This window comes from Rhinolophus hipposideros, assembly GCF_964194185.1.
Source record: "Rhinolophus hipposideros genome assembly, chromosome: 9".
Lineage (NCBI taxonomy): Eukaryota > Metazoa > Chordata > Mammalia > Chiroptera > Rhinolophidae > Rhinolophus > Rhinolophus hipposideros.
This window is the reverse complement of record NC_138055.1, coordinates 15,729,286-15,750,868: the sequence shown is the minus strand read 5'-3', so window position 1 is coordinate 15,750,868 and position 21,583 is coordinate 15,729,286. Positions and strand designations below refer to the sequence as shown.

General features: G+C 35.0%; 1 protein-coding gene across 4 annotated transcripts in view; it reads left to right on the top strand.

Annotated features, from left to right (window-relative positions):
* Positions 1 to 21,583, top strand: part of HCFC2 (host cell factor C2) — a 41,403-nt gene that overhangs the window by 14,060 nt on the left and 5,760 nt on the right. For 3 of the 4 annotated variants that reach the window (XM_081058526.1, XM_081058524.1, XM_081058525.1), the window contains exons 8-15: positions 4,346 to 4,513; positions 5,018 to 5,070; positions 10,791 to 10,968; positions 12,920 to 13,123; positions 13,668 to 13,741; positions 15,667 to 15,804; positions 17,347 to 17,532; positions 18,919 to 19,204. In XM_081058526.1, coding sequence (XP_080914652.1) covers positions 4,346 to 4,513; positions 5,018 to 5,070; positions 10,791 to 10,968; positions 12,920 to 13,123; positions 13,668 to 13,741; positions 15,667 to 15,804; positions 17,347 to 17,532; positions 18,919 to 19,204 — 1,287 coding nt within the window. Of the gene's footprint in view, positions 1 to 4,345; positions 4,514 to 5,017; positions 5,071 to 10,790; positions 10,969 to 12,919; positions 13,124 to 13,667; positions 13,742 to 15,666; positions 15,805 to 17,346; positions 17,533 to 18,918; positions 21,120 to 21,583 lie in introns of those variants that run through there. The other variant, XM_081058523.1, reaches the window with a different exon arrangement.

The following is a 21,583-nucleotide window of genomic DNA, read 5'->3' as shown; positions in this document are numbered from 1 at the left end:
TACAATCCCACTCTAACTATGAGAATATATGAGACAAATCTTCAGAATATGTGAACAGTACTCTTCAGATTTTAGAGGTGGTGAAAAACAAGGAAAGACTGAGAAATGGTCACAAATTGGAGGAGACATAAGGAGATACCATGAGTAAATTTGCAAGGTGGAACCCTACATTGGATCCTGGAACAAAAAAGACATTAATTGAAATACTGAATAGTCTGTAGTTCAGTTAATAGTATTACTCTGATGTTAATTTTTTAGTTTTCACAAATGTGTTAGCATTGGGGAAACTGAGTAAGTGGTATATGGGAACTCTTTTTGGCAATTTTTCTGTAAATCTAAAATTATTCCAAAATAAAAAGATTTTTTTTTAAAGTATTACAACACCAAAAAATTTTAAAATATTCCAAGAGTGCGTGAGGGCAGGGAGATGATGAACAGTAGCCAAACAAATTAACAAAATAAGTCCAGTTTCTGTTAAACACGTGAAGACAGTAAGAGAGAACAATAAGATAGTGAGATGGGTACTGGGAATGCAGGGGAGGGGTGGCCACTCCAGAATAGGTAGGCAGAAAAGGATGAGATGGCATTTGGGATGGAATCCAAATGGTGAGAAGATGCTATTCGTGTAAAAAGCTAGGGCAAACGCTGCAGGAGGAGAGAACAGCAGGTACAAGCAAGGGCCCTGAGATGGGAGTACTTGGCGTGTTTGGCAACAGATTTGAGCCGAGTGAAAGAGGAGAGCGCAGGAATGGAGGTTAGACAGGTGACCACCGACAGATCATGGAGGACCTTGAATGTGATGATCGTTTAAATTGCTTTTAGAGTACAACAGCACCCCTCTTGAAGGAGAGGTGTGCCATGATCCATTGAACATTTTGGACCGGTCACTGTAGTTATGTGGAAAATAAGTTGCAGGGGTCAGAAGCGTACACAGAGAGCCAAGTTAAGAGGCTTTTGCAGTAGTCATGGAAGTCTTAGATTATAGTAGTGACAATGAGGTGAGTAGAAATGGATACATTCAAAATGTATTTTGGAATTCTTGTTGACAGAACTGACTGATGAATTGGGTGTGGCAGGTGACAGAAAGAGAGGAGTGGAGGATGAGGATTTTAGCTGGAAGAATTTGGTTGTATTTCCATTTACTGAGATGGGGAAGACTGAGGAGAAAACGAGCTTATGGAGAATATTAAAAATTCCATTTAGACTACGCTAAATTTGAAATAACAAGATCAAGTAGGCAAGTTGAGTGAATAAAGAAGTCTGGAAGCCACTAGAGAGATCAGATGTGGAGATGTAATATGTGTTGTTATATGAGGAAAGCAGATTATAAAATGTACCTATGAGTCCACTTTTTTTTTGAAGTATATAAATAGAAAAATCTGGAAGGATACACTGTGTACCAAAGTATTATCCAAGAGGTGAGGTTATACATTTTCTGAAAAGTTTTTCTCATCTGTATTTTCTGCAGTAGCATGCATTGCTTTGGCAATGTAAAAACAATTTGATTTTAAAATTAAGATAATTGAAAAAAATAAATGGAACAAAATTAAAGACTAAATGCTTTCTGTGAAAGCAGCACATACTAGCAAGCGGGAGATAAATATAGAAGATCCAACTTACTGATTCATCTTTGAAATTGGGAATTATTAACTGAAGTCCAAGGATAAGCTTCAGTCTCTGAGATTGGAAGAAAAATAAGCATGTATAAGTTTTTCTCCGTAGGAATATGTCACTTGAAGCAGATTCTCTAAGGGGTCTGTGACTTTTAAAAGGATAAAAATCATTGGCTCTGAATGGCCAGTTTTTCCATAAACCTTTCCATAAAAGGCATTAGACATAAATCTAAAAAGTAATGATCTTTTAGATCTTTTAGACATGATCTAAAAGTAATCATGGCCATTATCATAAGGGCCATTTAAAATTTTGCTCTTCTTTTGGTAAGTTGGCGTCCATTTGGGGGGTGGGGAATGAGGGCTCTTCATCTTGCCTTTTTTCACTTTTAGTTAAACTTTGTGAATTTTATAACATTTAAGAGTAGTATAATTCCATAAGCCTTTTTATGAAAAATAGTGGTCTTTTGCTCCTATCCTCCTCCCATGTTCCTTGCTTCACAAGCAGCAGCTTTCAACTCTGTTAAACAATTCTTGGTATTTAATTCCACATCTCCATATAATTATACGCGCACGCGCACACACGTGCACACACACACATTTACTTTGATTTTTTTTTTTCAGTTTAGGCATAGTGTGTTCACGTTCTACCATGGAATTTAAGGATTTATTTCTTTTTTCCACTGTTCCTCACCTTCTTTGCATCTTCCCTACCTCCTAGTCTCTCAGGATGATTATACCGTAGTTTTGTTAGATTAATATTGAGTTTTTGCATCATGACTATATAAACACTATTCACAGGTGACCCATGTAGGATATTGTGAATACCTTCTAAATTTTTTATTTGCCATGGATTAATAATTGTTTTGTTTGTTTTAGGTTTGTATGTACTTACTACTAATTCAATCCATACTCTGTTATTTTTTTAAATCTTCTTTCATCTCATTATGGTTAGATGCATCAGATGTTTTATCAAATTTCATCATTTTGAAGAAATTTCTTCTGCTCCAATCTGGGATGGTTGCACTCCACAAATCAAGCACAGCTATCATCTTGGAGTCTCCCTTCATCATCTTCCTGGGGATATGTTTTGCCTCTCACCTCTGCCGGATTCCCTGTTTCCTGGATCCCATATTTTCCCCTGTCTTATTTTACGCCCTCATTTTTAATGGAACACATCCCAGCAAAGGGGTGCATAGGTGACAAATTTATTTTGAGATCTTGCCTTGTTTGAAAATACGTTCAGCCTTCCTTCCTTCTTAATTGGCAGTTTGTATGGAAAAAGAATTCTGCATTAGAAGTCATTACACTTAAGAATTTTGAAAGCGTGGTTATAATATATTCAGACTTCTAGTGTTTTTGTTGAGAAATCCAAACCACTTCTGATTTTTGGTCTTTTTAAATGTGACCTTCCTCTCACCCCTGAGAGCTTTTAGGATTTTTTTTCTTCATCCCCCCTCTTCTTAATTTTCATGATGATATGCCTGTTGTGCGTCTCTTTTAATCCATTGTGTTGAATTTTCAGTGGGCCCTTTCAGTCTAGAAATTCATGTTCTTCAGTTCTGGTGATTTTCTTGATTATTTTATTGATTTGCACCCTACTGATTTCTCTGTTTTCTCTTCATGTAATTTCTTTTCTGTGGGGAGTGTACTTCCTGGACTTGTCTTATATTATCTGCCTTTGTTCAGGTATGGGTTGCCTTCCTTTGAAAAAAATTAATTGGATTGTGAATAGGATCATGGAGGAATTTACATGGGAATAGTTGAAGGAACTAGGCTTAGTTACCCTTTAAAACAGACCTATCTGATTTCTTCTGTTAAGGCCCAGGTAGTAAATATTTTAGGCTTTGCGTACCATGTGGTCTCTGTTATAACTTTCATGCTGTTGTAGCATGAAAGCAGTCATAGATAATACATAACAAGTGAACATAGCTATGTTTTAATAAAACTTTATTTACAAAACCAGGCACCTGAGCCATAGTTTGCAGACCTTTATTCTAAAAGATACAGAGAGATAGATATTAGACTTGTTCTATCAAGGATTAAATTATAGTTTATAGATTTCCACTCACTAGAAGAATAAATTTCCTTATATAACTGTACAAAGATGGAATGTACTCCCTTGGGAATTGTGAGTTTCATGATTTGATAGGTAAATTAAAAGAGGACAAGGATATTGCAGAAATAATCTCAGGTCCTTTTTTCCAGTTCTAAGAGTCTATGATTGTTATTTGTTTGGGAAATGCTGGTAATATTCTATACCCAAGTAATTACCTGTTTTGGGTAGTACAAGTTTTGATAAGAGGGTATTAACTTCACAGAAGTTATGTTTTTCCAAAATATCGTATCTGAATCATCTTTGCTAACATTAACAGTATTGCTGATATGTATGCTATTGGCTAAATAGTGGCTCATAAAATTAAAAACTTATAGAGAGGGTAAAACTAATGTGGCTATAACTATGTAATACTTGGTTGCCCCCCTCCCCTTCTAGGATTAAACACTTTTTTCTGAATCTGATGACTCAAATAGCTTGGAACTAGATTGTTTGTAGAAAATGGAATCAGAACCCCAAACTATTTTCATTTGACCAACTATAGCTATGTTTATCTGAGTAAATTATCTGAGAAATATTCATTGCTGCCATTTTCAGAGCTCCAGGTCCACAGAAATTTTATAGGCAAACTATTAATACATTTGAAACTTAAATGTATAATATCAATATTGTTCTTTAGAGAAACCACCAGCACCATCACAAGTACAACTGATCAAAGCCACTACCAACTCTTTTCATGTCAAATGGGATGAAGTGCCTACAGTTGAGGGTTATCTTTTGCAGTTGAATACGGACTTGCCATACCAAGCTGCATCATCAGATTCTTCAGCAGCACCAAATATGCAAGGTAACAAGTTTCATGCTTAAAGCATGGATGCTCATATGTTTGTTTGTTTTTTAAAAGATACTACAGAAAAGTCTGTGAAATTGAATATGATGTGTCCTGCCTGGTACATTACATACGTCGTGTTTCCACTCTGAAACTTGACTGTCTTGCCATTATTATATAATGGAACACATAGATATGTAGGGTAGAATGTTTCTTCTGCAGTTCATTTTGATGGACTTTCTTAATTTGACAAGCTACTCAGCTTAATAAATATTTCCGCTTTTTTCCAAAAGTGTTTTTAACTAACAGGCACTTGGAAAGTAAAAGCAAATTTAATTTTATATGTTCTTTCAGAAAGGATTTGAGTCAAATATTAAGCAAACTATTGAGAAAGCAGATAAACTTTGATAAAGATACTACCTTTTAAACCCTGAATATGTAACTTTTAAAAATATTTGATTGTAATATATTTTATTGAAGTTAATTTAGAGCATATCAGTCTGAATTTTCTCATTCCTACAGGAGTCAGGATGGACCCTCACAGACAAGGCAGTAATAGCATCGTTCCCAACAGTGTAAGTTTAAAAAATTTAGGGTGGTAAATGAATGTTTATGGTTATAGTCCCATTTAAAAAATATATATATTTTTAGCATATTACTCTAGGACAGGGATTCGATTCTCAACCCTGACTGCACATCAGAATCATCTCTGACATTAAAAAACAAACACAAACAGATTTCGAAGCCTTTCCCCAGATCTAGCAGCTGAAGCTTTAGGATGATGCCCGGGAGCTCTGTTTTTTAAGGAGTGCTTCGCAGATCATTGTGACAGCAGCCTGAATTAAGAACCCCTGGCCAAGAGATTGAAGTCTAGCCTTATTGCACATAGCATTAGAGGCTAATCCATCGTAATTTATACTTACACTTATCTTGAAATCTATATTTTGACATTTCTAAATATCATGCATTCATTTTAAATTTGTAAAGATACTCATAATGAATTCATACTTCAAAAATGTACATGAAAAGTATTTCTTTAGTACATATTTTGTTTACAAAAGAATATGAGTTGCTAAATTGAGCACCTGTGTTTGTTAGGTTATTTCTTGTTTATGAAGTGCTCCACAGTAGGTATTTGTGGAGACTAATGAATAAGCTTACTAGGATTTGCATGGTTTTTATCTGGCAAACTGCTATCTACATTCACGGTAGACTCTTTTCAAGGGAAGGGATGTAGTTATAGGCTCACATGTTCTAAACATGGGTGAGGACTAGTAATAAGCAGAAAAGGTTTATTATGTCAGGAAGGGTATGTAACAAGTAAAGCCCATGTTAATAGACCACACACACACACACACACACACACACACACACACACACACACACACAGTATTCCCCCCTTATTTTTATCTTCAGGGGGTATATTCCAAGACCGCCTGTGGATGCCTGAAACCATGGATAGTATCAAACACTGTATGTACTGTTTTTTCCTATACATGCATATCTATGATACAGTTTAATTTATAAACTAGGCATAATAAGAGACTAACAACAATAACTAATAATAAAATAGAAAAATTATAGCAATACACTTAATGAAGGTTATGTGAATGTGGTCCCTCCTTTCATCGTATAGTCTCAGTGCTTTCTGGCACAACATTGTCGTCAGTCAGAACACATTTTCTGTTCACGTCTTCCACCCACAGGTTTCAAGTCTTTTCCATCTTAACTAAGCATTCATTATGCACTCTGACTATACCTTTTTTAGTTTGAGGTACAATAGCAAAACTAGCATGAATTTCTTTTTCCTCCTTCATAATTTCACAGGTAGAAGATTTCTTCTTACTATAGATCTTAGCAACCTTAGCGTATGATTTTTTAAATTTCTTCGTTAAGTCGGTAACTTTCACTTTTTACTTAAAGGAAGCACTTTACAGCTTCTCTGTGGCACATCCGAATTGCCAGCATCACTACTCTTGCACTTTGGGGCCATTGTTAAGTAAAATAAGGGTTATCCGAACACAAGAACTGCAGTACCACAACAGTCCACTTGATAACCCACTAAGTGACTAATGGGTAGGTCGCAGATAACAGCAGGGATACGCTAGACAAAGGATTTATTCTCGTCCAGGTGGGATGGAGTGCGACAGCACGAGATTTCATCATGCTACTCAGAACAGCATGCAGTATAGAACTTATAAATTGTTTATTGTTTATTTCTGGAATTTTCCATTTAATATTTTCGACCCACAGTTGTGTGTGGGTAACTGAAGCCGCAGAAAGTGAAGCCATGGATAAGGGAGTGCTGTACACACGTATGTTATATGTCGATTATATATTTTATGTATATATATGTATACATACAAATTTAGATGGTACTATAAAGGTTTATAATAAAGAGCAATAGTTTTCTACTTTGTCCCTCCTTGCTCGTGATTATATCTCTCTAGAAACAACTACTTTCAACTATTTTAGTTTTCTTCTGGTATCTACCTTTGTACTTTTAAATAAAATCCTTAAACTGCTACTTCTTGACTTTCTAGTTTTAGACCAGTTGTCTTTAGTAATGGAAGATCAAGATTTGATGGTCTCTTAAAGTATTGCCATTTCCTTCCCTTCCCCTTTTCCACATCGTTTAAATATTTTCAGATGAATTTGAAAATTTGTTTATTTGACGTTTACATTATGATGATGACATATTTACAGCTGAGCCACGTAGTATGCTATGAGCATTATTCCTTTTTCACATAACTTTTTGTTTTTCTTGGCATTGTTAACTGCCTCACTTTTTCATTTGCTTAGTTTTCTTCTTGCCTATTATTAATTCATACTCAAATTATAAAACTCCTCTCAAAATATTCAAACATGTAAGGTAGTTTTTTTTTTTTCTTCTTTCTTATTTTCCCCCTTGGAAACTTCCCTCCTGAGCCCTCTCTATTGATATTCTAGTCTTACTGGTTCTTCTCTAGGCTTGTTATACAGCAGTCACCTTAGAACTTCCATTTGTTTCATATTAGGAATTTCTTTTATCTCTTTCCTGTGTTACAGCCCATGTTTCTTGATCTCATTTCTTTCTTGGTGTTTTCCCTTTTTTTATTATAATACTCCCTCTAGTAGTTTCCTGAGAAAGGGTTTATGAAAGGTAAATGTTGTAAAAATTTACATATCTGAAAATGCTTTTGTCTATTCACATTTGATTGGTAGTTTTGGCTGAGTTATAGAATTCTATATTAAAAACTTTTTCCTCAGAAATGTAAAGACATTTTCCTACTGTCTTTTAGCATTCAGTGTTGCTGTTGACAAGACTGATGCCACTTGGATTCCTGATCATTTATATGCGACCTAATTTTTTTCTTTTTTTCCCCAGTATTCTGAAATTTCAACAGTGAAGTGCCTATGTCTTCATTCATTGTGCTGTGTGCTCAGCAGACCCCATCATTCTGGAAACTCATGGCTTTCATTACTGATTATTTCTTCCCTCCATTTTCTCTCTTATTTTTAAGCTACTGATAGTTATTGAATGATGATAATTCATTTCTTTTGCACTAATCCTCTGGTTTTACTTTTTACTTCTTATCTTTCTATTCTGCTTTCTGAAGAACTTCTTCATTTATGTTATAAGTCCAATTCCTAAGTATATTCAACCACATATTTAATTCCTAAAAGCTTGATCTTATTCTTTATTTCTTTTATAGCATCTTATTCTTGCTTTATAAGTACATCTTCCTTTATCTCTTTAAGAATTATGCTTTTAAAAATTTTTGGAGTTATATTCTGTTCTCAGCAATATTTCTTTTTTTCAAGCTCCTTTTTTAAAACTTTTTTTGGTCTTGGACTTTTGTATTAGAGGCTGCTTTCGAATGCCTGGTGATGCTTGGTTGTCCTTTCATGTTTAAAGTAAGGCATTAAAAGGAGCTTGGAAGATGTCTTAGTCCATTCAGGCTGCTGTCACAAAATACTGTAGACTGTGGGGCTCATAAACAACATAAATTTATTTCTCGCATTTCTGGAGGCCAGCAGTCTGAGATCAGGTGCCTGCGTGGTCAAGTTCTGGTGAGGACCCTCTTCCAGGTTGCAGACTGCTGACTTCTCATGGTATCCTCACATGGTGGAAGAGGCAAAGGAGCTTTCTCGGGCTGCTTTTATAAGGGCACTAATTACCCCCCCCCCAATACCATCACCTGGGGGATTAGGTTTCAACATATGAATTTGTGGGGGGACACAAACATTCAGACCATAGTAGAAGATCTATGCATATGGGCATGGCTTGTTGATTAGTAGACCTTAACAAAAGTAATTGGATGAGGGAATCCACAAATATCAGTATCTGTGGGTCTTTTCTCTTGGCCAGTGAGTTTCCCCTGAGAATTCCCCAAACTTTTGCCTAAGGGATATAAGACTGGCTGTCAGTATTCTGGGAGCTTAGCGAGGGAAGTGGTGGTGGGTGGTGTCTCTGTGTTCAGCGTGCAGACTTTCACTTAATCCTCATTGTCAGTATGGGTGTCTGGCATCCAGCCTCCCCTGAGAGACACTGTAGCACAGTCCAGAGCCTCACATGTCAATCTTTCTTCCTGTTTCCCATCTTCAGTTAGAATGGGAGAGAGGAATTTGTCTGCTTTTGTGTGCTGGAAGAGCAGAGCTGGGGTCTTCTGTATGATGGTGCTGAGGTGTTTACTTGCATTCTGCATCTCAGCCTCCAAAGAACCTGATGCCTCCAATTCCCAAGCCTTTCTGGGCTGTACGGCACAAACAGTTTGCCTCTAAGTCACTTTCTACCCACAGGCGCTTAGCTTTCAGCTTTTTCTGCTTTATATCTTCTTATCTACTGTTGTCTCTTCTCCCATTCTGTTTTCGTATAAGTACATGTACCTTTATACTTAAAAAAAAATTCCTTTGTGATTATTTGAGTTGGGTTTTATTTATTCATAATTTAAAACATTCTAGTTAGACTGGATATCTGATTTTTAAGCAAAGAGTACATTAGAGACACTATAACGTGGAGATTTTAGAGTGAAATAAACCTAGGTTCAAATTCTAGCTTTGCTACTTATTGGCTGCCAGACTGTGGATAGATTATTTAAGATCTCTGGGTCTCATTTTTTTCATATCTAAGCAAAGGGCCATATTATCCAACTTATAGAATTCCTGTAAAGATTAATTGAAATACAGACTTTATAAATATGTGTCACAATGCCTGTCACATAGTATAATGCTCCCTGATGGTTACGGCTATCATCGTCATCTTTATTAAAGTAGTACCATCACTATTAATTGGAAGAGATGTACAGGGCACGTTATGGACAAGCCTCTTTAGAGCCATGAGATGTAATTCACAATATAGTTATAATTGACAGTGAAGGTGGAAATAGGAAAGTAACAAAAAACAGGTAATTAAAAAGGAGCAGAGCAGCAGTATAGGGGGATTTGAATGAAGCCGGATCACTTTTATGGTTCAGTAGACCTACAGGTATTGCTATATAATAACTGATGTTCACACTGATGATTTGAAATATCAAAAAGTTTAAATGTGTTCATTATAGTGTGCTTAAGAAGGCAAAGAAAATATAATTAGGGGAGAAGGTCCAAGATGGCGGATTAGGTAAATGCTATACCTACTGCATCCCAGGTTCACACCATAATTACAAATACTGATAGAACAATCAACCTCAAGAAGCATCTGAAGACTAGCTGAACAGAACCCCTATAACTAAGGATATAAAGAAGAGGCCACATCGAGACTGAAAAGAAAAAAAGAGAAAATATAGTTAGGAAGACTTCTATCTAAAATGCTTAATGGTAAAGCATGTTAATATATGTATATGTATTAAATCTTGATATCTATATGGAAAACTCAATTAAACAGAATAATTCATTTGCTTGAAGCTTCTGGATCACTGAGATTTTACTTTAGGAGTCATCAGACCGGTAGTATACATGTCTGACCTTGTTAAGAAAATTTGACCAGAATGTTAAACTCAGTAGCTTTGATGTTGTAGCCTATATTATGTACGTATTTACTTGAATACTAACTACAACTTATTAAAATGTAGATTTTTTCAGTCAAAATATATTCTCCCTTTTCACCTTCAGAACTGATCTTTTGAGAATGGAGATTAAGTGAAATTGTTTTCTTAAGCTATTATAAAATTTAAAGAATCCTACACAAATTAAGAATATAAAGTATTTCATATTTTGCAACAAAAGCATTAAATTGTAAATTATTTTGCTTATTTTTATATGTATTTTTATTTGATTGAATGTTGCTTGCTACAATAAACTATTTTATTTCTTCTAGATCAGTGATACAATGAACAGTGCAAAAACTGAACATACAGCTATGAAAGGAACTTCAGTGAAAAACAAACCAGATCTCAAAGCATCAACTGATTCTAATGCCATTTTCCATTCATCTTTGGCAGCTAATGCTTCTAATCATAATAGTTGTGTGGTGGATATGCTAAGGAAAAATGAAGGTATAAAGACAGCGTTTTAAATAAAGTTAAAGCTTTTTATAATAATGGTAGGGAATTTTCGAGTCTTTGAAAAAGTAAATGTGGCGCATCATGGACAATTAAATGTGAATGGCTACCCAGTCTCAGGTTAACATAAGGAGATTGGGCTTTTTCTCTGCAGGTCAGAGTAGCTGGTATTTCAAGAGTGGATGAGTGACATGATTAGGTTTTGTTTTTCATGCAATAGGCCCTCTAACCTCACTGTCTAGAAGAACTATAATAGGAAATGATTGGGAGATTTGTTAGGGGGTTCTTTTAGGACTCCAAGAGATGCATAGAGACTAAAGCAGTGGGTGGGATAGACAGAAGAGAATACATGTCAGATTTTTAGAAAGTAATATCTATTAGACTGGGAAATTGGTTGGATATGAGAAATGAAAATAAGTTGAACATGACTCCAGTTTTTTGGGTTGGACATTCAATGGACGATGATACTGTTTACCAAGATAGGAAATACAGGAGCAAGAACAAATTTGGGGGGAAAAAGATAGGTTCAACTTTGAATTTACTGTTTTTTGAGGCACTTGAGGAACATATTAGTAAAGATTTCTAATGGGCAGTTGGATACTTAAGTCTGGAGTTGAGGACGCAGTTGTTGGCTGGAAGTGTAAATTTAGAAGTCAACGGTATCTAAACTGTGAGCTTCACAAGAACAGGGCCCTCGTCTGACCTGTTCACTGCTAGATTCCCAGCACCTGGCACAATGCCTAGGACATATGTATGATTCATGAATGGTAGTTAAAACACAGGGCATATATGTAAAGGGAGAAAAGAAAAGGCTTAGAAACGCCTGCATTTAAAGAGTCATTTGAAGAAGAGAAGCCAGTTTAAGGGATTGAAAAGGGGTTCCTAGAAGGTTAGGAAAAGAACCAAAAAGATTGGTATCATTTTTTTCCTCCTTTATAGTGGGCATCACAGTTTGTGACTAGTGTACACATGTCTCTCTCTACTACCTGACTATAAGTTCATTAAGATATGGACCATATCTGCTTTGTTTCACCATTGTAGAAACAAGTACAATGTCTGGTAGATAGTAAGTCTTCAGTATTGTGGAATTAATGAATGTAAGTCATAGAAAGAAACAGTTGCAAAAAGGAGTATGTGGTCAGCATAGTTTATATTGCAGAAAGGTGAGGTAAATGAAAATTGAAAAGTATCCCTTAGAAATCATCAACATCTGCCAGAGCCATTTCTTTAACGTACATGGTGTGCTAGAAACCAAATTTGGGGAGGTCAGAGAAGTAGAGACTGCTGTGAAGGAAATTAGTGAGGGGAAATGGTGCTAAGAAGACTTGTGGGGTCAAGGAAGATGCGTGTTTGTTTGCTTGAGAGACTTGATAATGTTTATAGACTGAGGGCCAAAAACTGCTAAAGAGTAAGAATCTGAAAATTCTGAAGAGAAAGGAATAATTGATGAGAGGGTCCCAAACTATGGGGGAGGAATGGGACCAAGAGCACAGGAGGATCGATTGAACTTCCTTAGGAGAGAGGTGGGCACATCTTCTGAAATGGAAGACAAGATGGAGAAGATGGACACAGTGACAAACGCCTTTCTAGTTTATGACAGGAGAAGGCAGAAAATTGATGGTATTCATCCCTGAAGACCTCAATACTTTTCCCCTAAAATGGGAGGCAAGGCCATCTGATGTATGACTTAGAGTTTGAGAACAGTGATTCAGTGTTCAGAATAGAAGAGGGAGCTGAGGAGTGGGACATCCGTTTTGGACATAACACACTTGATTTTTCTAAACATTTTATGCCTACGGGTTAATTCATACAAATGACATTTGTGGTGCTCATGTTTACGATTTTAAAATTGAAAAATACCACAAATTATATAACAAGAACCGTAAGATACACCAATTATCTGCAGGTATTATGTTAATAATTGATCATTTCCTTTTAATTTTAGGTCCTCACACTTCAGCAAATATAGGTGTTCTAAGTAGTTGCCTGGACTTAAGAACAGTAATCCCTGAAAGTTCTGTATCCAGTACTGTTTCCAGCCCACAAACTATGGTAACCGAGCAGACCATTAAAACTGAATCATCCAGTACAAATGGGGCAGTTGTTAACGATGAAACTTCACTAACAACATTCAGTACCAAATCTGAAGGTTTGAAATGTGTTTCACATACTGTCTTTTGCACCATTTTTGTGTATAAATTCATCAAACTTACTTGTTTTAAATGGGTATGGCATTTCATCTTAGATTGAATCATATATAAACATAAAAAGCATTTCAGTTAAAATCATTATCTAATATACTCTCTGTTGCCTTACATAAAATGTTTAAATCAGCGCACACACTGAAATACAATATTGTGAATATATTCAGCAATTCTTTTTCCTTAGAAAAGATTACCTCTCAACTATAGAGTAACAGTTCTCCCAGCTTGATTGATTTCTGATTTTGTAAGTTCTCATTTTTTTGCAGTAGGAATTGTGTTTCATCTTTGGTAAACATTCTCTGAAGTTCTAGCTAGTTATCAAATCCTTGAAAACTGAACTTGGTGAATTACTTTGAGTTAGAGGGTGCATAATTCTAATTATTGTGCTTTTCTCCCTCTGACTATTTTTGTATATTTATAAATTATATTTTAATATGTCTTTGATAAGCAATTATGTAAGTCTTATCTGATGAATTGTTTAATTTTTAGTTGATGAAACATGTGCACTGCCTGCAACTAAGATCAGCCGTGTAGAGGCACATCCTGCAGCAATGCCATTTTCTGTAAGTATGTGACCTGGAGATGATGTATTTACAGCTGGTTAAATGTGCTTCAAGTGCTGAGCAACAGCACCAGAAATTCACAGAAATATTTTTGGGTGTCCTCTAGTAATGATCTGACATAGTGAGAAATGAAGGGTTGAATGGGAAAATGTGCACAGTATAATATTAAGTGAAAAAAGCTGGATAAAAAATAATATATAGACATATACTGTGGTCCCAATTTTATTAAAAAATGCAACCAATACATACGTTCATACTCTTAAATGAGTCTGCACACATGCACACTACAATGCTTTTTGACTTTTTCCAAGTTGTGGGGCCACAGATAATTTTTACTTTCTTCTTTGTTCTTTCAATATTTTTCTATAACGAAATGTGTTACTTTCATAATCAGAAATGTGTTTATGTATATATGTGTATATGTAAATTAAATTAATGTATATATGTATATATGTAAATTAATAATTTTAAGAGTAAAAGTACATGTTATGAAAGTAAAACTTGAAGGGCTCTTTTGCTAGCTACTTAATAGAACAACAAATATTGCAATATTGGGTTAGACATTCCTGTAGGATAGCCCAGCATTCTCTGACGTTGGGTTGTTTTATGCAAGGCCAGAATTGGTCTGCATGGCACCAAACTAAAAATGCTAGGAATGTGCCTCACAAATATACCAACATTGTCTTAATTAGATAAATATGAGGACAATACGTGTTCGTGTGCATGTGTGTGTACATATTTTTAAATTTGTTTTTAAATTATCAGTCATTCAACTTTATTGGTATGAGCAGGAGTTTTTATTTTACCTAATATTTACTTTTTAGTGTCTTCAAAAATGTTTATAGTTTTAGTTTTCTTTCAATAATGATTTTAGGGAATTTGATCATATATTTACCTTCATCAGAATGTTAAGTCTTAGCGTTCCTAGACTCTTCTCAGAGAAGAATTATTAAAATGAATTTTTTTCTCTTAAATCTATTTTGCAATGCATCAGCCAGAATATATTTATTATTTCAATTGGAGCCAGTTGTTTTATAAAAGTTGTTGAAGAGAGTTTTTACAACTTAATCAAAGCTACTTTTCATTTTAGCCTTAAAGACGCCTAGTTAGCTCACTTTGTCATGTGTGATAGCCTAAGCAACAAATAATGTGAATTATAAGCATGTACCTTTGCTGTTATATATTTAAGACAGAAATAAATAACTAAAGTGCACATTTGTTTTGAGCTTCTGGAAACAGTGTCTCATTTATAAAGAAGAAGGCTTAAAAAGGTTAGTTCCAGGGATAAGTATAATTCACTTATCAGTAAAAGTAGCTTAAGGTAGAGGAAGTTTGTTTTAAAGCAAGATAAAAAAAAAAGTAAAACTGTTTAATCTGCTCCTCTTTAGTATAATACTAAAGTATATTTAAACTGCATTTTAGTTTTGAACATTTTTTCTCCTTTTAGGTTTGGAGAATCACAGGTATTTCAAGTGTAAAGATCACTGAGTTTCTGCTAGTTGTTTTTGAATCTAGAAATAAGCCAGTTTGGAATGAATTTTTTCTTATGTGCTCTTTTTGGAGCAAGTGGTAATGTCACACTAAAGGGATTATATTTCCTGAGAGAGTCTCTGAAATGACAATGTTCTATAAAACAGCTGGCATTTTAACATATCACTGATTGAAAAGCATGCTAACTCCAACTAGGTTGGTAGTCCAGAGCTACTGACTTGGACGATGCCTGTCACTCCCTGGGTTTGAATTGGCATCCCTGTTTCACTCTCAGTTGACCTAATCTGTTAAGAGTTTATTTACTCATGAGCTATTAATGTTGTGGTGTTTACCCATATATTTACTTGTAGATCACTGCATGGATTTATTAAATCTTAAAATTTCTTATATGCTCAGTAAAGAGTCTTCATACATTTCTCTTTCTCTGAAATTAGAAAGAGACTCCTTCAAATCCAGTGGCCACAATGAAAGCGGGAGAACGGCAGTGGTGTGATGTAGGAATTTTTAAAAATAATACAGCTTTGGTGAGCCAATTTTATTTGCTGCCAAAAGGGAAACAAAGCATCTCAAAGGTAGCTATTGATACATTTTTTTCTCTCTGAGTTATAAGCCTCAAGAATGAGATTCTTTTATAACCTTGATTGAAATCTCTTGCATGCATGAAATTGGGATCTGTTCACAGTCTATCGTTTAGAATTCTATATATGTAGTTATCTTGTATTCTTTTTTAAAGGCTTTTTTTGTAGACTATATCACAAGAAGGTCATAAATAACAGAGTCTGGCCAGTACAGATAAGGATTTTTTGAAATATCTCTAATTTTGTTACTTGATGTGTTCAGAGAATAGAACTTTTTTTTTTACTGAGAATTTTTTTATTTCTGATTTCGCAATTTAAAAAATTCAAAAGCTGCTGTGGGCTGTTGAATATCGTCTAATTTTCCCTTGATTCTGAAGTCCCTTAAAGAGGACCCCAAATGTATAAGTGAGATATTAGCCCTTTAAGAATTGTGATACAGGTAACAGCCCCAAAGCACATTGAACTAATCTTTTTCTGGAATGGAGAATTTCAGAGAGGGAATTGCCAAGGAAATAGATATTCAGTTCGAATCTCCCAAAGATCTACACAAATGGAGAATATATCATTTATCATTATATTTTAGTTTCTCTAATATTACTTCTGGTGTCCTTTTTCATATTGAATTCTTCCAATTCTTGAAAACAATAGAAATCCTGGTTAATAATTTGATAGTATTATGCCTAATGAAATTCCTGGCTACAGTTTGATTTCATATAAGGAAATATCCATATCTAAGGTCCTAGTGGCTACCTTTTTTCCCCCAAAAGATAAAAAGAGCTTAAAATCTAGAACCAGTAAATTTGGTTTGAATCATTAGCTCCAGCACTCAACAGTGTGACCTTGGACAGATCATTCGTTTAACCTCTCTGAGACTCCGTTTCTTCATCTAAAAATGGAGATGACACAACTCCCTTAAAAAGGGGGTCAAATATATGGTGACTAAAGGAGGTTTGACTCTGGGTGGTGAGCACACAAAGCAGTATGTAGATGATGTAGTACACAATTGTACACTTGCAACCTGTGTAATCTTATTAACTAATGTCACCTCAATAAATTTAATAAAAAATAAAAGTAATGGGATGATACTTGTGCTACACGTTTCACAGAGGTGTAGTAAGAGTGTGGGAGAACATGTAAAAATTGTTTGAAAGTGGTAAATGTTATAATCTTCCTACTCAGAGTATGCAGTCCAGTTATTTAATTTAACATTTATTCAGCATGGAGATGAGATAGTTGTTACTTCGTTTATAGTGGTTGTTAATTGTTTTCTACATTCATACTCTTCATGTGCAGCATACCCTTACTCGCTTTTTATAATCAGTGATTCTCAACTGGAAAAGGCACTTTTCCTCTGAATAAGAATGACCAATTTATGGGCTTGGTTGCTTTTGTATTGGAGGGCTCATTCCAGCTGTGAAAAGAGAGAAATAAATAAATGTGAACTAGAACCTTAAAACATAATTCATTCTTTAAGTTTCATCTAGTTAAAAATAATTCATTGAACCTTTTCTTTACTTTTGCGTGTATTACATTTAGATAGGAAATGCAGACGTCCCTGACTACAGTTTACTTAAGAAACAAGATCTTGTTCCAGGCACAGGATACAGATTCAGGGTTGCTGCTATCAATGGTTGTGGAATAGGCCCTTTCAGCAAAATCAGTGAATTTAAAACTTGTATTCCTGGTTTTCCTGGAGCTCCTTCTGCAGTCAAAATTTCAAAGGTAAGATGTCTGGTCAAGACTTGATCATTTCAATTATGTGAAACTTTGTACATGAAATAAAACTGCCAGTTTAGAGATTCTTATTAGTGTCTGATGTTGATTTATGAGGATAGACTGGTTTAGATTGGAGACCTAGCTTTGGCGTTTTAGACTGGAAGTTTTGTGTTTTTTTTTAAATCAGGATGTTGGTGTTATCAGGTTAACTCTCAGACTATTCTAACTTTTTATTGTAAGGCCCTTCATTTTATTCCTGAATATTTGGGGGTGGGGGGGATCCCTCTGGATCTGGAGACCCTTGGTTTTCAGGTTGTTTTTTATTTGAATTGTATTTTGTAAAAATTTCTTTCAACTTTCTCTGCACTATCTAGAACTCTACAGTCAAATATTGGACTTCCTAAATTAATCCTTGGAGTTCTCTGTTTAGTCTTTCAAAAAAAAAAAAAAGAGTCAATGAGAGATACCTAAAAGAGGTGGATTAAAAGTTTAAAATACGTTCTTTGCTAATCACACAATATTTTAAGGACCAAATTTCAAGCAGAATTACAGCATCCAAATTAGAGAAAGTCAGGGAAATCTGGTATGCTTCTTAATATTAATTTTGTTCTTGTTTATGGAACCAAAACGTTTGTGCTGGAGAATTTTAATAGAATACAAGAAATTTGATTTTATGTTTTCCTATGGTCCTGCCCCTCCTTAGAAAAGAAAAAGTCTGCTTTCAAGTAAGAAAAATCTCTTTCTTGGGATAATACAGGCAGATATTTAAGCCTATTTATGTTGAAAAGTTGTTATAAGGGCCGGCTGGTGGCTCAGGTGGTTAGAGCGCAGTGCTCCTAAAGCCAAGGTTGCTGGTTCGATTCCCACATGGGCCAGTAAGCTGCGCCCTCTACAGCTAAGATTGTGAGCAACAGCTCTCCCTGGAGCTCGGCGGCCATGAGTAGCTGGAGCTTGGCGTGAGCTGCGTCAGGCTGCTGTGTGCTGCCATTGGCCAGCGTGTATGGCCCACAACCATCGTGGGCTGCTGTGTGGTGCTGACCGACCATGACTGGCGACCAACTGCCTCAGCCCGGGGAAGCTCAAGGTTCATAATACCATCATGGGCCAGGGAGCTGTGTCCTACACAACTAGACTAAGAAACAATGACTTGAACCAGAGTGAGGGAGTGGGGAGGTGGAAGAAAGGGGGGGAAAAAAGAAAAGTGGGCATGAATTAAACATTGCAGATCCAATTAAGGTAGGTTTTTTAAAACTCAACAATAAAAGTTCGAACATCTAATTACCACAGCAAAAAGCATCATTTTGTGTTCTAAAGATAGACTCAATATAACTGATATGAGAGAAAACTTGAGAACCTTTACCTGTTTGTTTTTTCTTCTTCCCTCTCTCCAAGAATGTTGAGGGTATCCATCTTTCCTGGGAACCTCCCACTTCACCTTCTGGAAATATTTTGGAATATTCAGCCTACTTGGCAATTCGCACAGCACAAATACAAGAGAATCCAAGTCAGCTTGTATTTATGAGGATTTATTGTGGTCTTAAGACATCATGTATAGTAACTGCTGGGCAGCTTGCAAATGCACACATTGATTACACATCCAGACCTGCCATTGTGTTCAGGATATCGGCAAAGAATGAAAAGGGATATGGACCAGCTACACAAGTTCGATGGCTTCAAGGTAACAATAAAAAAGCACCTTTAAATTGATTCTTTTTTACTAAAGCTATTGTGATTACGATTATTTATTAGTAACTGGTTATGAAGATTTGTCATTTAAAAGAGTATTCTTTGTATTTCTAGTAGTTATACATTTGACTTTGTAAGTTGTTCTTAAAATGTAGTTGCTCAACTCTAGATCCAAATAAAAATAGGAAAGAAGCAAAGACTCTTTGACAAGTAGTATATGGATTCTTCCTTATAGTTGTAGCATTTTTATAAAGGAAAATTGTAAAGTTAAGGTAAAAGCTGGACGGCTTTATTACTCCAATATCTTTTATAAAGGCCATGTCACTCAGTCATCCTCGAGTTATTGACATGATTCTAGTAACTGGCGTTTGTACACTGTGTTGTCTTATAGAGTGAATGTTCTCCACATTGTAAAGGCCCTGACTTTGAGTACTCACTTCCTCTACCTGTATTCTGTATGAGCAGTGGTCCTCTTATAACTATCTTCTACTGAATAATATTTGTGATACTAATTTTAGCAGCTATTTGATTTCTTTGTTTATCTACAGTTAGCACAGAGCTTAAGAAATTAAAAAAGAAAGAAAGAGGCAAGTTCAGAAACTCTGCTTTTGAATTTTCATTATCTTCCAAGAATCATGGCAAAATACAAAAAGAATAATGGGTCTTCTTGATTTACACCAGGGTGATATATTGGAATATATTTTTGGCCAAAGCACTTAACTTATCTGGCCCTCAATTTCCTCATTACACGAGGGAGTTAAAAGAATTTACCTTCAAGGTCCCTTTTAGCACTTAAATTCTGTATTTTCATCAGAGTGAAGTATATTCTTGAGCATTTTAACATCTGTCTTCATGGCCCAACTTTGCTTTAGCTGAAATTAAAACATTCATAATTTAAAATTCAAAATTAAAGTATGTGTCCCCCTTATTGCAGAAAGAAAAAAGCACCTTAAAAGGACACAAATTTTGAAAGTGTTTTAAACATTTGTAAAATTTTTGTAAATGCTCTAAATGTTTTATTTTTGCATTGTTTTTACCTCAAAATTGTATAAACTTTTTTACAACTGAGATATAAGCATTAGATAGCATACTCAGGTTCCATTACAACCTTAAAGATGCAGATAGGCATTATGGATACTCTGCTACACATAACCTGTTTTAAACCTTTTAGGAATTTCATGGTTTCACTGTCTATTCAAATCGGGAATGGATATACAGAGCAATAATGGCAGAAAAGATATTTCAAACTAAGAGCTGCAGTAACTGCAGGGGCACAGGTCTATCTTTTTTATACCTTGTAATCTTATGCCAGTTTAGGTTGACTGAGTAGCTATGTCCTCAAACTTCATGTGTAATATTCCCAGAAAAGATGGATTTAATTTTGCAGAACGGATATATATGTATGTTCCAGTTACTAATTTAAAGTGTATAGAATATTTTAATATATAATTTTTGTAAAGAACTGGGATTTTTATACTACAGTATTTGTAATTAATGTGTCTCACTAATTAAGTTTCTGAAAAAAAATATGCAAACTGTTAGACACATAATGAGTGATTTCCAAACTCTAAAGGTAAAATAAATGCACTACTATGGTGATGTTAGAATACCGTTTTTTGTGGCTGTATGAATTCTTAATCTTTAAATGTACTTTACAATCAATGTTTACAAGGAGCTTCTCTGGTTTGTTATCCCAGCACCTCCCTTGGTGAGAGCTTCATTCTGCATTTGTTTAACTCATATGCTTTTGCTTTTGGCATATGCTTGCTTTTTTGCACTAGTAGAATTTTAACTTACCTCATTATTATGTTTGTAATCATTTGAATATCTTCCATATGTCTGATATAGTCTAAAGAAATACTTAACCAAAGTTAAATAAAATAAATGGTAAGCAATTTTGCACATGTAAAATGCTAGGGTTTGTTGTGTATATGTATGTGTTTAGTTATAAAAAGAGTAAGAATGGAAAGTTATAGTAAGTATATGTTTCAAGTCCAATTATTTTAATGATCTACTTGCTTTCTTAGAAAAAGGTCTGGCTTTTAACCCCTTATTCTCTACATTAATTAACAATTTGCATCTTGAAGCACTTCTTTTGATGACAAAGAATAAGTTGACTTTAAACAAAGAATAGAGTATTTGAGTGTGCACATTTATACCTATTTAGTATTGGGTTTAGTTTACTTAAATGCCTCTACTGTTCTAGACCAGGAGGTGAGTATGAACCTGTGGTTCTAACATGTCTTATTTTCTAGAGAGAAAGGCAGACTCTGTTATCGTTTTTTTGGTTTTTTGGTATTTGTACATTAAGTACTAGTCACATATATCTCTCTGATAAGTGCTGGTGACTGAAAGATGCTGTTGAGAAATC